This window comes from Carettochelys insculpta, chromosome 28, assembly GCF_033958435.1.
Source record: "Carettochelys insculpta isolate YL-2023 chromosome 28, ASM3395843v1, whole genome shotgun sequence".
NCBI classification, from domain to species: Eukaryota; Metazoa; Chordata; order Testudines; family Carettochelyidae; genus Carettochelys; species Carettochelys insculpta.
In genome coordinates, this window is record NC_134164.1 from 9,863,916 (window position 1) to 9,880,528 (window position 16,613).

The following is a 16,613-nucleotide window of genomic DNA, read 5'->3' on the forward strand; positions in this document are numbered from 1 at the left end:
AAGCCACCTATCAGCACATAAGATACAGTGGGTGAGCTGTTTTCCAGTTCTCTAAATCATTTGGGCGCATTGGACATGGCACCGGTGGAATCCACAGAAGAGATGTGGGGGTGGGGGAGGGCAGGGAATTCTGTTTCTAACACCCTATGGAGTAAATACAATTGCACCATGGCAGGACATGATATTGCAGGAACAATGGCAGGGTGGGAAAGAAGGCTGGGATGAGAACCCTTCCCTTGAAGCAGTCCCCGACCCCTCAGATCAGACACGTCACTAGAAGAGAAGGGAGTCCTCCTGCCTTCATATGTGGTGGGGGGATGGGAACAGAGGGCATCTGATACAATCCCAGGGAAATTAGTGGGATACCCACTGTGTTTGCTTGAAGGAAGATGGGATGCAGCCATGCTCTGTTAACTGGGAGGGCTGGAGGATGGGTTCATGCTTCAGTAACCCAGGGAGGTGTGATGGAGATTCTCCCCCATGCGTCTGCCTGAGTAAGAACCCTCCTAGTTGGATAGGTGAAGCATGGAAGGATTGAGTTTTGAGACCTCTCACCTGGGAGGAAGTTCTCTTTGGCCACCAGCCTGTGTCTTCTGGTCTCAGGGAAGCCAGTCCAGGGAGCCACATCATGCCCCTAAATGCTCATGGCTGTTAATACCTCAGGGTAGCATAGGAGCCCAGGCACCCACAGGTCACTTAAAGGGTCTAACTGGGCAATGCTCTGCCCTCCCTGCTGGCCCCGTGTTTGATTTTCTAGTGAAAAAGGCCCTTGCTCCACTCCAGGTCCCTTGGCTCCTCTCCCCCTGTCCTGGCTGGAGTGATTCTGCTGTTGCCCTTTGCTGACCTTGTGTATTTGGTGTGGAGATCAGATGCATAGTGTTCTCAGTCCCTCCCCCTCCCCCAGCTCCCCCCATTAGTCTTGCTGTTCATTCATCTCCATGTCAGACACCAGAATGTTCTTCTCGGCGGATTCACTGGGGTTGGAGGTGGTGCGGCTGTAGCGGGCACTCTCAAAGGCCCCACGCTCAGAGCTCCTCCGACGCTTGTACAGGTAGATGCTGAGGGCGAGCAAAGCACACAGCACTAGCGTTGAGAGGATGACCACAGCGATCGCTGTCATGTTCTCTGGGAGAGCTGAGAGAGAAAGGAAAACACATGTGAAGCCCCCACCACTAACATCAAACCCTGTCTTCCACTGAACTGAGGGATAGCTGGAGGACAGCGAGAGGAACAGGCTTGCTCCAGGACACTACAGCCAGGCACAGAACCCAGGTGCCCTGACTTCCGGTCCTGCACTTCAGCCCTAGCCTACTCCCAAACACACAGCTTTGGCTTCCCTAGCTCAGAGTAGGAGGTTAGGTCACTGCAACAGAGACAGCTCCCATGGCTCGGAGGTGGGGAGCTGGGTCTCCCAAAGCAGAGGCGGATCCCTGGAGGGCTGGAGTTGTCCTTTTCCGTGGTGTAGTTCTTGGCTCACCAGTTATTCTGCCTGGTGCCTCTACTTGTGCCGTACTTCTCGCTGCCATCCCACAAGGCATGGGCCCCTGCATCCCAACAGCTGACACAAGCCTCTCGTGTCTCAGAGGGGATTGCTAGGAGCAAGGGAATGGTCTCCAGACACAGAAATCCAGTGTGGCCTCTGCCTTGAGGATTCACAGCAAAAGCCATTCACCCTGCCAGGAAGATGGGTGCTGCTGCTGGTGGCAAACACAGTCACTCCCTGGGATTAAGGGGAGGAGGGGTGCCAGACCCTGGTACTCCCTTTTTCCCCTACCGCCCCTAAAGCAGAGGTTGGACAAGAGCAAGGCCTTGGGCCCATATGGATCTGTGACCCTGGTGTGCCACTCACCTGATTGGGAGAAGCTGCTTTCCTCGGCTGCAAAGGGAAAGAGACACATCAGCAGCCTGCCAGAGCACCCTTCCTTCCACACCCATTGCTGCCAGTGGGGAAAGGCTGCTCCTCCCCCACTGCCCAACCCAGCCTGCTGGGGAAAACGGCTGCTGCAATACACAATACACGCCTAGTCTAGGCACTGCCTCAGCTCTTTTCGTGGAGTGGCCCCTATCTGCTGGGGTTCCTGGCCCCTGCCGCACCTGGCACTTCACCCGTCGACTCCCCAGCCCCTGCCAAGAATGACCCTCACCCCCACCTGAGTCCCTGGTACCCTCTGAGTCCACCCCCACTCCAACCAAGTTCCTGGCACTCCACAATTCCCTGGCACTCCCTGAGCATGTCTGTACTTGTCAAGTTCCAGCTCCTTGTTTTTACTGAGTCCCAAATACTGGTACAACCCCAACACACCAGAGACACTGTCATAGAAGCATGGCAGCTACCCCAGCAGGATGGAGCAAAGTGACTAGCTCAGGCCCATCACAGCCTCTCATTAGCATCTCCAAAACATCGGCCTCCAGGCCCTCCCAGAGCGGCACTGGCCTGTGGGGGACAACTCTGCAGGGAGCTAGGTGCTTTCACCTAAAGCACAGAATCCTGAAGAACCCTTGGCCCAGTGCAAGGCATAAGTAAATGACTTTGGGGATGGGAATTACCACCCCAAGCACCTCCAACCATGATCTGAGGCCAGGCCCAAGAGGAGCAAAATGAATCCATGACACCTCAACAGCACCGGAGCCTCGGAGTGATTTGCGGTTTGCTCTATACCGGCCCCAGGCTGTTTAGTTCTCAAACTTTCTCAAGTGGAAGTGAAAGGCACCAAGCCCAGTCAGTTGGCTCCCTGGGGCCACTTACCTCGGGGAATCTTACAAATGACCCCCATGGTCACATTAGAGCAGGAGCCCAGGTGCCACACCCCGTTACTGCTCTGGATCCAGTAGCAGCTGTTCTGGCTGAGCATGCTGGGCCCAGTGTCGTGCTGGCCCCAGTTGGAGTAGTTCATGGCCGTGTTGTCATGCCAAACCAAGGTGCCTCCTAGAGAAGGGAAGAAACCATTGCACAGAGCTGCCAGGGGAGCCAAACCTTGGCCAGTTGAGCCTAACACAGCTGGTGTCTTGCCAGGATGTTTCTCTGGCCTCACACGGGAGCACGCAACTGATGCCCTCATTTTCAGTGTGCTGATGCGACCGTTCCCAGCATGCAATGCTCTGCTTGGATTTCAGCAGCAGCTGGCAGAATCAGTATGTTCCAGCAAGGACAAAGACATAAGCTGCATTGAAGAGCAACTGGGGCTGCACGTGGCTCGTGGGGTGACCTCTAACCACCCCTTGGAACCTGCTCAATCCCAGCCCATGTCCAGTGTGGCCAAGGAAGTCCCCTCAGGTCAGCCCTTCAGGTGATCCAGGCACGTAGGAGACCCTGTGACAGACCAAGCTCTCCCATGGGACACCAGCCTGGGGCAACAAACGTCCAACCACTCCTTTGTCTCTCTGCCCTTGGGACTGACTCAGTGGAGAGTCATCTTCCAGCTCCACCTGTCAAGCCCGAAGTGCCTAGAGCTATACAGGCCATTGAATGCGTAAGACACATCTCTGCCCAGCTAACAGCACCTATAAGGGAGCGCCTGACTTCCACACCAGCGGGCTTTTCGGTACATGCAATTCCCTGTGCACACATTGGGTGCAGTGCATTGTTGGTGACAGTAATACTGAGCAGTTCCCCTCTTCATCTCCAAGCATGTTAGCACAGGAGAGACGGTGTGGTTATCCCCACATGTGCAGACAGGAAACTGAGGCAAACAGCAGGGCCAACAATCACCAGAGGCCCCAGGGCAAGGTGGGAGGGAGGCCACAGGCAGTCAAGCTCTCAGCGCTGCGTCCCCCTCTGTGATGGGGTTCGGGGTCCCCAAGCACTGCACCCTGTCCGCAGGCAAGAGTGACTCTCACTCAGCAGATAGAACAGGAAGTTCATAAGGCAATAGAGGAACAGTTTTTTTCAGAAGAGTCAGTGCAGCAATCAGAGACAGTCATTCCAACCCACCCTGGGGAGAGGAGCCCGAGGGGTGCCCCCTGGGGTGTAGCTTTCCCCCTCGCCAGGTTGGCTGCCTTCCAGTTCCTCTCTTCCCCTAGCTTCTAACTGCCGCCTCCGATTCAAACCCCACTCGGCTCTTCCCTGCTCTTTGTTTAGGTCAGAGGTGTTACCTGCTAGCCTAGGTTACAGCCCTAGGGGTCATCCTTAGCTGCTGAGAGCTGCTCTGCCTGTCACACACATCCAGCCTGACTCTCTCATGCACTCTCCCCCACTCCATCACACCCACATCACCGCATGCAGCCGGATCAGAGCTGCTGCAGCACGTCTAAAGGGCCTGTAGCAGCGGCAGTGTCTGGCGCTCCAGGAGCCTTTGAAACACCAGGACCCAGGGCAATTGCCCCCTTTACTCTCCCTACCCCTCACTGGCAGTCCTGGAGGTAAATAATGAAAGAGCTAGGAACAGCGCCAAGCTGCCCTGACTCCCTGCCCAGTGCTCTACCCACTCGGCTATGCCACCCCCTGGCACCAGCAATCTGCGGTAAGCTCAAAAGCGCAGCTCTAACCTCACCAGCTGCTCAGAACAGTACAAGCAGAGAAATCACTCTTTCCAACAGGTTACCTTTACCTTTGGGGTTAAACATCATCCCCAGCCAGGCGCCCTTGGACTGGCTCTCATAACCCTGGAGATGCTCCCAAATGAACACATTCTCTGTCTCATCCTGGATGGAGAGCACGGTGCCGCCAGCTGCAGAGGAAAAGGCACATCATCCAGGAATGTCATGGGTCCATCCACAAGCACCAACTGCTCCTCTAGCTGAGGGTGTGTTCTGGGAGGGGAGCCTTGGCCCTGCCCAGACTCTTCTGGGCCCTCCTCTGCCTCCGCTCTATTCCACCCCCTCTCCCCAGCCCCCACCTTGCCTGTTCCCTCTCCCCTGACAAGTGCCCCACATGTTGTTCTGTGGTGGGCCAGGCTGGGGAGTAGGAGGTGGTCAGTGGAGCCGCTGGCAGGTATGAGGTGCTGGAGGAAGGGGCACCAAGGTGGCTGGTGGAGCACCCCTGGAGCCGCAGCTCAGAGGAAGGGAAGCACAGCCTGAAGGTGCTGGCACTCAGTCCCATGGTGCACCAGCTCGCTTTGCTGAACCCTAACAGGCAGGGGCCCGCATTTAAGTCAATCCTACACCTGGCCATGGCTGTAAAGACAAACAAAGCAGAGGTGCAGTGCCTCAGCTGGTGCAAAATGTTGCATGGAGGACACCAGACAATTTACACCTGCAGCCTGTGAGACGACACGACCACTGGGGGATCAGCTGACCACATACTGAACACGCAGGAAACTCGGCTGACCTGAAGTGACCAAAGTGGGACAGCCCCTAGGAGAGATGTGCACAGGGCAGGGAGTTGAATTTACAAGGACTGCGAGGGACAGCAGGTGCCAGAGGCCATGGGATGGGCCCTGCACAGGAAGGGGTGAGAACTGCACTACACAGGGGATCTGAAACAAACTGGACAAACCACCAGCCGACACGTTACAGGGACCAGCCCTGCATGGGCAGCAGATGGAGCCTAGCAACCAGCTCATTCTCTGAGGTGCTCACGTTTGTCTCACCACGCTCTCGCCTTGGCCGTACCTTTCTGGCATCTCTTCATGGCTTCCTTCTGCCCCAGGGTCACCTCCATGTGGAAGGCATAGCAGTGATCCCGAAAAGGGACCCAGGAGGAATCCTCCACCGACTTGGGGCAGCTCCCGTTGTAACTCCACTTATGCGACGGGACAGACCCTGCAAAGAAGCCAACACGTGGGATTTTCTTTTCCCAAGAGGGGTCCTCTCTGGCTGAGACCCCACCTCTGCTCTGCCCCCTCTCCCTGACTCTGCCCCCTCCCCAAAGCCCTGTCCCCATCTCCACCTCTTCACACCTCCACTCCACCCTCCTCTCACTCAGTGCTCCCACTCTCCCCCAGCCCTCTTCCCCTAGCCACCAAACAGCTGTGCTTCGTGCATGCTGAGCACCTACTATTTATTATGGAGTTGACACCTGTGAGCCAAAGCACAGAGGCTGGATCAGGAGGGAGCACCCCACCGGGGAGGGATTAGGAGCAGACCTAGCAGCCTCTCTAAGGAAACGTTGCAAGCAGGAGGTTGCCAACATTAGAGTTTTGGACTTGCCTGTGCCCTGCCTTGCATGCGGGGGAGGGCAAAAGAGGGGCCAGAGGGGCACATGACATCTGGAACACCTTCCTCTGGGCCCCCAGGAAGTACTGCAGAGTGTATGCTCCCTGGATGGAGTCTTGTGGCTCAGAAGCTACAGCTGGGAATGTGGGAATGCCTGGTGTGCGAGCAGCTCCCCCCATGGTCTCCAGCTGCCCCGCAGAGCGGCACTGGGGCTTGCCCAGTATGCCCCTTCTCCCTGTGCTCCCGGGAGGCCAGCGCACACACCTGTATTGATCTTGCAGATAGCCCCTTGCAATTTGGTGTCACAACCAGCTGTCCGCCAGGTCCCATCCACGTCTACATAGGAGCAGCCCGCCAGCTGCTGAGGCTCCCCGTCCTGCCAGTTGACATAGGAAAGGCTCTCTTCCGTGAGCCACGAATAGCTCCGGCCTCCCTGCAAACCATTGACAAAGGGGAAGGCTCAGGGGCAGCGCAGATCACAAAGCTCTCCCCTCCACTGCCTCCCCTGCCAGCTGAGGGGACAAGGCAGCTCTTCCTTCCCCTGCATACCTCCTCATTGGCCAGGCCAATCCAAAGAGGGGCGCGCAGGCTGCTGATGGCCTGGCTGAGGTAAGCCTGGGTGTAGGGATCCAGGATGCTGGCCAGCGTTGCATTGCGGGTCTCACACAGCAGCAGGGCCTCCTGCCACTTCAGGGGCTTGTGCAGGATGCGGTAGGTGCTGTTGAGGTAGGAGAGTGGGGCGGTCGGGGACGGTGGGTAGCTGCTCTGCGGTGAGCTCAGAGTTGGGTCTGGGGAGGAAATAGATACGGTCAACTCTGTGTCCAGAGCCTGTCTCTGCACTGGAGTAACGTCCCTCAGCACTGCTGCAGGGTCAGCCATCCCAGTGTGGGAGGTGTGCCCTGGGGTGCAGGAAGGAACGGGACCCAGTGAAAATGCCCCCTGGGTAACTGTTACACTAGCTTGGGGCAAGCATCTTGCATGGCAAAACGCTGCTGAACGAACAAACAGTCCCAGCCCAGGAGCACCCCGGAGCCTGCAGACTCTCCCAGGGGAATCCAGGCCCCAGGCTGCTGCCCACGTGCAGAGCGAGAGATGGGTATCCCATGGACTCAGCAGGAGCTGAAGCAGCTGCTAGCTCAGCCTGGGCAGGACAGAATCTATTTTGCAACAGGTACTGGAGTTCTGGTTGTGTTTCTGTGCAGTGCATCGCTGGACGCTCTCAGCTTGCACATGTACTGCATGGTGCCTGGGTGGCGCACAGGCCTTCCACACCGGTCCCTTCCGCAGCCAGGTGGGTCATGGCACATGAGAACTTGAATCCATGGGTGTGGCTGGTGCCAGAGAACCCAGGCAGCACACGGTGCCCAGAGGCTGCTGGATGCTGACCCCTTGGGGCAGAGCTGAGGGTTGTGTTGCCAGCTCACCGGGGGGCGATGGCTACATCGTTCTGCAGACCAGGCACTGCCCCCCACCCGGGGCTGTCGGCCCCTCCCCCATACCTATGTTGCGCTGGCAGATGTAGCCGTGCTTCTCCTCCAGGCAGTTCCTGTCATCCCAGCGGCCGGTGAAGTGGGGGGGGGAGCCGTGCCAAACCACCGCACAGTTTGTCTGCCAAACGGAAGCCAGCGAGGTCAGCGCTGTCACTGCCGCAGGCCCGGCTCTGCTCGGAAGAGGGGGCATCCGGCCAAGCAGCCAAGGACACCCCATGCTGGCAGGCAGACTGCTCTGAAGCCTCCAGCAGCACTCAGCCTGCCTGGCTTGACAACCCAGAGCCAGCATCCCTCCTGGGCACATCAGTATCCCTCACGGTGCAGTCACAGCAGGTTCCCACTGGCAGGAGGGGATGGCCGGCCAGGCTCCATGTCCCGGGTGTGCCTGGAGGTCTGGGAAGGGTGGGGGTTTGTACTGGGAACTAGAGATGTCCCAAACCCACCCCAGGAGCAGAAAGGACCCCGGCCCCACGTCTTGGCAGCCAAAGCAGGTGCAGAGAGCTGGCTGCTTTGCAGATTCCCCATGTGACACCAGCTCCATGGTGCCCCTGCCCAGTGGTATCGCTGGAACACTGACAGATTTCTTGGGGCAGCTGTTCCAAGAAGTGCCAGGAGCTCACCCTGGCTGCTGCCAACCCCTCATCTGGGATGGGGAGAGGGTGAGGGAGGATAAAGTGGCACAAAACCTATTAACTCTCCCTCCTCCTCTGGGGTGCCGAATGCAGCTAGGGATCTAGCCGGTAGAGCACTGCTGAGCACACCACGCTCACCAACACTTGGCTCATGTTTAAATGCACTGGTGGTAGCTAGGGAGGGCAAAGGCCACTTGGAGCCCTGCTCTGCCCTGCCACCAGGGCAGGCTGATCCCTATGGCGTGTTCTCTCTTGCACTTTTAACCCTCCCCAGAGGTGGGGCTTCCTCCCAGACTCGCAGGAGAGTGTTCCACAGCCTGAGAGCTCCCAACCTCATGCCACATTTCCCTGGGGCCCACCCAGGTTCCTCTGTGCCTCTTGTTCATCCTGGACTCCTATGTACCCAACCACTCCCACCCCCTCCTGACCCATCCCTCCCGCCCCCTCCTGATGTCAGTCACTCCTTTCCTGGCCCATGGATTTACATCCCTCAGAGACTTGCCAATGGTCACCTCCCGTGTTCCTTCTAATTTTTGCCACCCAAAGATGGAATAAATTTTGTTGTGCCCATTGATGCATGTGGAGATGTGCACCACCAGGACAAGCACAAACCTAGGTGTGGGCATTCTGCTTGTCGGCTACATGGCACCTGAATCTCTTCTGGGAAGCTGCCCATGTGCTCAGCTTGCAGGGAACACTGGTCACCTCTCCCCTTGTAGCCTTTGTTTAGCCAAGCAGAGCTGGGAGGATGGAGTCATCCTATTGGCCAGTGCTGGGAAGAGACAATCTCAGGGCTTCAGCACATCTCTACTCAGGATCTGGAAGAGACCTGTCTGCTGCAGGGATCTTGCCCCTCCTTCTGAAACTCGCCACTGTTGGGGATGGGACACTGGGCTAATGGCCCCCTCCTGGGACCCCGTGTGGGAATGCCCCTACCCTTCCTCCATTGCCTGGGCAGCCAGGCTGAAAGCACCAGGTTGGGCCAGCCTAGAGAGTCACTCACCGGTTTGTCATTAGCTGTGGAGGTGCCGTACCCGGAAGGCTCCCCTGGGGCCCAGTTGACATATCGGAGAGGTTCCGATTCCACCCACTGGAACTCCTTCTTGGCATCGTGCAGGCCAAGCCAGAGGTCGAAGGTCACATTGGGAAGGATAGAGGTTATGAAAGCTGAAAGATGGGAACACAGGGGAGGGAGGGACCCAGCTGACCACTGGCAGCATCTCAAGGCACACTCCTGACCCTGCATCAAGTCAGCAGGTTCGGAGCCTGGCTGCTCTTGGGGCCCCAGTGCAGCTGTCTGAGCCAGCCCCTGGCATGCAGCCCCTGGGATACCCTGAAAGTGCCAGGCCTGGCAGAAGAAGAGAGGCCCCAGGGGATGCCCTACCTTGCTCTAGGTGGTTGGAAATGGTGGCCAGCATGGCGTCCTGGCTCTCACATGCCTGCTTGGCTTCCTGCCACTTCACCTGCTCTGCCTTGGCATGGCCTTTGATGCTGAAGCACTAGGAAAGGCCCGAGGGAAGATGAGAGAGGGGGTAAGGAGGAATTTCACAACCAGAGAGTGATGCAGCCACCCACCTCCCTGCCATCCCCCTTTGCCTCCCCACGTTCTCCCCTCCCCGTGCTGCAGGGAGCCCGTCTGAAAGTCTAAGTGTGTCACTGATACACCAAGTGATCCAGTTTCTGAGCACAACCCCCAAGTGCTAGGTGCTGTACAAACAGGGCAAAAATGACCTCTGTTATTATAGCCCCTTGCAAACATTCCCACAGGCACCTATTTCCCACCCATGTACTCCCCTCCCTCAACTGGCCACAGAGCCCATCTACCTACAAACACCCTTGGGATCCTCCTCACTTATCCACACATGTAACCCTCATACACTCATACAAAGCCCCTCACCTCAGCACCTACCCAACTCTCCTCAGTCCCTCAGCCAGGAGGGGAAAGGCCCAGCACGTGCCTGCCCCGGCCTAGAGGGCCCTCGGCCACAGCTGAGAGATCAGAACCACCCTGGTGTGCTTGGTCCCAGGGCAGGAATACGCCAGAGCGTAAAGCAGACACACACGGGGGCAGGGGCAGACAGAGACAGAGACAGAGACAGACAGACACACACATTGTGTTTGCGCCCCTCCTGCAATACCTTGTTGATGAATGGGACCCAGCCCTGGGCACAGCCGCCACGAACAGGAGCGGGCAGTGGGGGCAGCGAGGGCTTCACAGCCGTGGTGTTACTCCGTTTGCAGATATACGGCAGAGCTGTTAGACACTTCTGGTCCCCCCAGTCCTCTTCAGAGAAAGGGAGAGAGAGCAGCTGACTTTCCTCTGCAGGCCGCTGGCAGCCAGTGGAACACAACACCCCCGACACCAAGGGGCTTTGCTGATGCAATGGTCACAATGCCTCCAATATGCCAGCTACATGAATATTAACCTCACGGGTCAGCATGCCTGGACCAGCTTGTTCAGCCAGGATATGGTTAGGGGGTCTGCCAAGTGGGACTCAAGACGCACAGGGCATGGTGGGTGCATAGGACACTAGCTGGATTAGCAGTTGCTGGGCAAGTCACTTAGGTCAGGGTCCTCCAGCTCCCACTGGCTTCACTTGTGGGAGCCCAGCACGTCTGAGAAGCAGGCACAAGGTGCCTCCAGGCTGGGCTCCCCAAAGACAGAGGCCACTTACAACGATTTCCCCCCATCTCTGTTCCTTGGATCCCCCACCTGGGAACAGGGAATCTTGGTACTGAGCCACCCAGCCAGAAATTATACCAGCAGGACACGGGTGTGGGCTTGGGATGCTTCAAGATCGCTGTTCCAACAGCATGGCCAGTCACCTGACGCATACAAACCTCTCACCTCTGCTGGCCGTCACGTACACACACTTCTTCTCCTTGCTGATTGGCCGCGGCTTGCCCGGGGCCCATGAGATAAAGTTCAGGAGAGAGCCGTCGGACCACCTGGGGAAGGGCAAGGGAGGGCACATCAGCAGCTGCACGTGGAAGAGGGTGGGAGGTAGTGCAAGTGGGAGGCATGGCTACTGATCAGGCAGGCAAGTCCTCACGTAGTCAGAAAAGGGGTCTGAATCCTAGAATCCTAGGGCTGGAAGGAACCTCAGAAGATCATCTAGTCCAGCTCCCTGCCCAAAGCAGGACCAACCCCAACTAAATCATCCCAGTGAGGACTATGTCAAACCGGGACTTAAAAACCTCTAGGGATGGAGGTTCCACCACCTCTCTAAGTAACACATTCCAGTGCTTCACCACCCTCCTGGTGAAATCACTGAGGCTATTTATGGCTCTGGGGCAAACAGAATTTTTAAAAAAAAAAAAAGAAAAAAGAGAGAGATGGTTCTTGGTCCTGCCAAGAGGGCGGGGGACTGGACTCGGTGACCTCCCGAGGTCACTTCCAGTTCTATGAGATGTGTGTGTAAATAGTTTTTCCAAAGATCCAACCTATTCCTCACACTCTGTAACTTGAGACCACTGCTCCTCATTCTGCCATCCCTTACTATCAAGAACAGCCTCTCTCCAACCTCTTTAGAGCCCCACTTCAGGAAGTTGAAGGCTACTATCAAATCGCAAACTAAATAAGCCCAAATCCCTCAGCCTCTCCTCATAGGTTAAGTGCTCCAGATCCCTCATCACTTTTGCCCTCCTCTGGATCCTCTCCAATGCATTCACATCTTTCTTATGTTGGGGGGCCCAGAACTGTGCTGAACAGAGGAGAGTAATTCTCGGGATTTGCTGGAAATGCTCCTCTTAATGCACCCCAATATGTCATTAGCCTTCCTGGACACAACGGCACACTGACGACTCATATCCAGTCTCTCATCCTCTGTAATCCCCAGGTCCTTGTCTGCAGAACTGCTGCTTAGCGAATTGGTTCCCGGTGTGAGGAGCAGAGAGCCCAGAGGGTAGTGTGATTCCTGCAGTGCAGCCACCTTGCTGGGCAGGTCTCCCTGTGCCAACTGATGCTGCCAGTTCATCTGGGGGCACTCACCAGCCTTGGGCTGCTTATAATCAAACAGGTGAGCTTCAGAGCAGCCAGTGCAATGAAAGAGCTGAGGAGTAATCCTGCTCCCATCCAAGCTCCTCCACTGGCTGCAGTAAAGATGGGCCGATGCCCTCAACAGGTGGCACAGGCAAAACTGCTCAAGCATGTGGCTGGAGCTCCTACATCACTCCCCAAAAGCAAGCCAGGCGCCGCCCAGTACAGACCCTGCCCATGGGAGCTCCCAGACTAAGGGTAGACTGGGCAGTGTGTCTGGTGGGACAGGAGGAAGGCAGGGCAGAGGAGTAAGAGTGCAGACTGCATGGTTACACCTCGAAGGCTCGTGCATAGCAGCACAGACTGGACCTGGGCCAATTCTGGCTCCTGAGGCAGGTTTAATCCCCAATAAACAGAGTGCAACCCACATGCGCTCTGCACGGCACACTGGCCCTCTTCTCGCAGAGGTTTCATGATGAGCCTGCTACAGCCTCAGCCAACAGAGGCTGGCTGTTGTGCTCAGGCAGCTGAGCTCATGCTTGAAGACCCAGGTTTGATGCCCATTGCCAACAGCCGACCCAGGGCCTGGCACTGAACTGGCTGGAATGAAACTCACAGCAGCAGCTGCTCAAAGGCTTCTTGCAGCCTCCTAAGGATGCTGATGGGAGCAGAGAATCCAGTAACCAGCCTCAACAGTGCTGGGACCCAGCAGGGCCGGTGTGGGTGAAGGCAGGGGAGAGAAAGGCTGGAAGGCAAGCAGAGAAGGAGGCATCTGGGCCTGCTCTTAGGACATATGCTCTGCATGACTGGAACTGGCCACCTGCTCTCTGGGCGGGAGAGACTCCACACTTGGCCCGTGGGGGCAGGCAGCAGTGCTCCCTGTAAGCTCTGCGCTTGTGCTGCCACTCAGAAGAAAGTCAAACGCTGCCCAGCTGATTAGCAGAGTGCCCACAGCTGGGGGTTGCGTTTCTCCTGGCAGAGCACATTCACACGTGCCTCAGTGCACCTAGATGTTTATTCTGTACGTGGACAGAAGCGATTCGAGGGAACACCAGCAGACAGCATCGCCAGAGCACATGGCCGGGAGTGAGCAAGTAGAGGCCCTTCTGCCCTCCCAGACTCAGGGGCAATTCTGGGGCAGGTGTGTATCAGAGGGCTGAATGTTGAACTCCTGCTCCCACCCCAGCTAAGGCACTTGCCCAGTGTCCCCTCCACCACTGCACTGAAAGGCAGGGTCCCTGGCTGGATTTGCTCGGACACACAGTCCTCTTCAGACAGAACTGGAGGGTGCTGCGTGGAGAGCAGCAGCCTGAGGGAAGAGGGAGGTTGAGCTCTGTGAACTCACTTGAATCGCCCGTCATTTTCATAGCTGTGGAGCCCAATCCACCAGTGCTGCTCCTGGCCCCGGGAGAACTGAAATTCAAACACACGACACATCAGCACAGTGGGCAGAGCCAACCACTGGGCAAACCAGCAGGGGCCCACTCAGTTTTGCCTCCTCCTACAGGGGCTGCTGGAAAGTGGCTGTCGGCCTAGGCTCCATCCAGGCTCCCAAGGTTCAGAGCCCAAAGAGAGGTGCCCCCTGCCCATTGCAGGACAGTTCCACTTCTCCCCCAGGCCTGGCAGTGGAGAGGCTCAGTGCCCCTCCCTCCTCCTGCTTCTCCCTGTGCTGCAGCTCAAGACCAATGAGATGCTTTCATTGGTGCCAGTTGGTGGGATCATGCAAGAACTGGTGCAAGGCAGCACAGCCCTAAGGCCAAGCCAGAGCCATCATATCAAACCTGAAGGGTTTACAAGGCCAGTGCTCTAACCACTGAGCTGTTCCCTACCCATCACCTCTGCTCTGACTTACATGGGTGTAAATCCAGTATCTCTGCTGTGCTGGAATTAAGTTGCTACATCCCTGCTCTGGCTTTAATGCTGGGGGTTAATGTTATACAAACGACCAGAATACACCACAGAGAAAAGGAGCATGTTTCATACCCGTGCGGAAGCACTTCCTGCTAACCTCAGTGCTCAGTGACATGCAGCAGCCCAACAGTGACCCGAGGAGACCCTGTGCTTGGCAACATTCTCCTACCTTCTTCAGGCTCTGCCCCAAAAAATCCAGCTCAGCTTGGCTGTGAATGGACACCAGCTCGGCTTGAAACCAGGTGCAGATGCGCTGAGCCTGCACCCAGGTCGAGTGATGCTCAAAAAATTTGTATTCTGCGTCCTGGTATTTCACCCACTCTTTGCTGCCTGGGGACACAGAAGCACAGGCAAGACAAGGCTCAATGGGCAGCACAGGCTGCTGGGGAAAGCGGTGACCGAGCCAGGAGAAAATCTACTCTTACAATAGCAGGCCTGTCAGCGGCCCTCTGTGTGGCTTCCTTTGCCTCCATCACTCTTGCTACTGGTGAGGGGATGTAACAGGCTAGGGAGTCTCCCTCTGACAAGCTGGAAGCATTTTAGTGCTGTGAGAAACTGGCAACACCAATGAATAGCATAGCATCCATTGCTCCAGAATTCCCCTCTGCAGCTCTACCAGGGCCCTTCATGCCTGATCTGCAGCCCCTCACACCTGATGTGCAGTCCCTCCCACCAGGGCAGCTCTGGGATCTCCCCACAGCTCAGCTCATGCCCCTGGCTCCTGAGCTCCAGCATCCCAGGCTTGTCTAGTCCTGGCTGTCCCCCGTCAGCACTGCTGTTGCCCCTCGAGCCTGAGCTGCACATCTGGTGTTGTTCCAGTCTTTCCTTGACAACTTCCTTGGCAGTTGTGCCGATTCCCTGGATTCCTGACCTGCCGTGGTCTCTGCTGCTCCGGTAGCACAGCCTGGCCTGTTCCCTTCAGTCCTTCTCTGCACCATACCCTGCTACTCCGGTCCTCTCCCTGGCCCACCTGCCCTGTCTTCTGCCCTAACTCACCAGGAGGGTTCTGATGCCACGCTGCACAGAGATTAGCTACGCTGCACAGAGATTGGGTCAGACTGTCAAAGGCACATTCAGGGCTAGTCGGAGGGCAACCGTTACATGCTGTTTGGAGAAAGACTAGTCCTGAGTTTGGAATACAGGTTCGGGAGCCAGGACTCCTGGGTCCTTGGGTGATGGTGGGCAAGTCATGCCACTGCTGTGTGCCTCAGTTTGCCCCACCATAAAATGTGTCCAGAGATACTGCCCAGGCTCCAACGGGGTTGATGAGGTTTTGCTCACTAATGCTGTTAAAGCATTTGGATGGGAGGCACCCCTGGAAAGACAGACATGCTCACACGGAGGAGACATACACCTCATTGGAAAGGCAGGCAAGGTGGATGCAAACAGGCAGATGCACACACAAGACAGATTCCTCCCAGACATGTGAGCCCCTCTCCCTGAATGCACACACACAGCATGCCCTCGGGATGTGGCCACACTCATGCAGGGAGGTAGACAGCATGGGAGACACAGTGACGCCAACACACATGGGAACCCACAGGAGAGAATGGAAGAACACACCTTGGGTGGTGATCTCTGGCTCCTTCACATCAGCACCTGTCAAACACAGAGGAGAAGGTGGGGTGAGCAATGCTCAGCTTCTACCTGCAGGCCCAGATTCCTGCAGGGAAGACACTTTCCCCCTTTAAGTTCAAGGCTGTGAATCCAATCAGATGATTTCAATTACACAAACGTGGCCTCACAAGACATGTGTCTTGGGCTGGCGGCAGCTTCTTCTGGCTTTCAGATCACTTCTGAATGATGGTTCATCTGCTTCCCGAGCCCACTGACACTCTCCCACTCAGCTGAGGACCCAAGGGGAGATACCGATTTCAGAGGGACACCGCAGAGCACTGCAGCAGCTGTTGGCGCCAACAGGGGGCCTGCAGCAATGGGGATGGAGGAAGAATTTTTATTTCCTGAATTTGGCGCTGGTGAAAAGCACAGGACTGATGCCCCTGGGCAGGGGCGCCACCTATGAATCCACAGGAAAAGCGTTGCCTGGGGACCAGCATCAGCAGCTTCCCATGATCACAGCCCTCAACCCAGAACTGGAGTCACCCAGGCCAGAATGGAGAACACTGACTCAGCACTCACAGCCGTGGCCGACTTCTCCCAGTCACACAGTGGCTCTCTGGACAATCTGGCTGCAATCTCAGAGTGGGGGGAGGGGGGATGTGCTGGGTGTTGGGGACTCTGGGAAAAAAAAATCCAGCCCTTATTTGGGTGCCTAAGTGTGAGCGAAGTTCATTGGAAAGTTTGGCTCTTAGCGTCTACTGGATATTTGTGCAATGAACCCCGGGACCAAGGCAACCAACGCTTTGAAAACAAGCCACTGAGGTGGCCTCAGACCACTGGTAAGGACTTTGGACTCTTGCCAAGCTGCCCTGGAGTGCAGGACAGGCTCTAACCACAGTAAACTCCACGTGCCAGACATTTCGACAAGGAATTTCCCTTTTTGCTCTG

The 16,613-nt window shown here is 56.6% G+C and overlaps 1 protein-coding gene across 1 annotated transcript in view; it reads right to left on the bottom strand.

Annotated features, from left to right (window-relative positions):
* Window positions 1-913: 913 nt before the first annotated feature.
* The window catches only part of MRC2 (mannose receptor C-type 2), a 114,345-nt gene continuing 98,645 nt past the window's right edge, over window positions 914-16,613 (bottom strand). The window contains exons 17-31 of the mRNA XM_074978825.1: window positions 15,669-15,704; window positions 14,275-14,435; window positions 13,540-13,607; window positions 11,064-11,164; window positions 10,354-10,499; window positions 9,600-9,714; window positions 9,219-9,382; window positions 7,593-7,701; window positions 6,643-6,881; window positions 6,358-6,526; window positions 5,551-5,700; window positions 4,548-4,667; window positions 2,747-2,926; window positions 1,850-1,876; window positions 914-1,134 (exon numbers count right to left, since the gene is read on the bottom strand). Of these exons, the coding sequence (XP_074834926.1) occupies window positions 914-1,134; window positions 1,850-1,876; window positions 2,747-2,926; window positions 4,548-4,667; window positions 5,551-5,700; window positions 6,358-6,526; window positions 6,643-6,881; window positions 7,593-7,701; window positions 9,219-9,382; window positions 9,600-9,714; window positions 10,354-10,499; window positions 11,064-11,164; window positions 13,540-13,607; window positions 14,275-14,435; window positions 15,669-15,704 (2,006 nt within the window). The remainder of the gene's footprint in view (window positions 1,135-1,849; window positions 1,877-2,746; window positions 2,927-4,547; window positions 4,668-5,550; window positions 5,701-6,357; window positions 6,527-6,642; window positions 6,882-7,592; window positions 7,702-9,218; window positions 9,383-9,599; window positions 9,715-10,353; window positions 10,500-11,063; window positions 11,165-13,539; window positions 13,608-14,274; window positions 14,436-15,668; window positions 15,705-16,613) is intronic.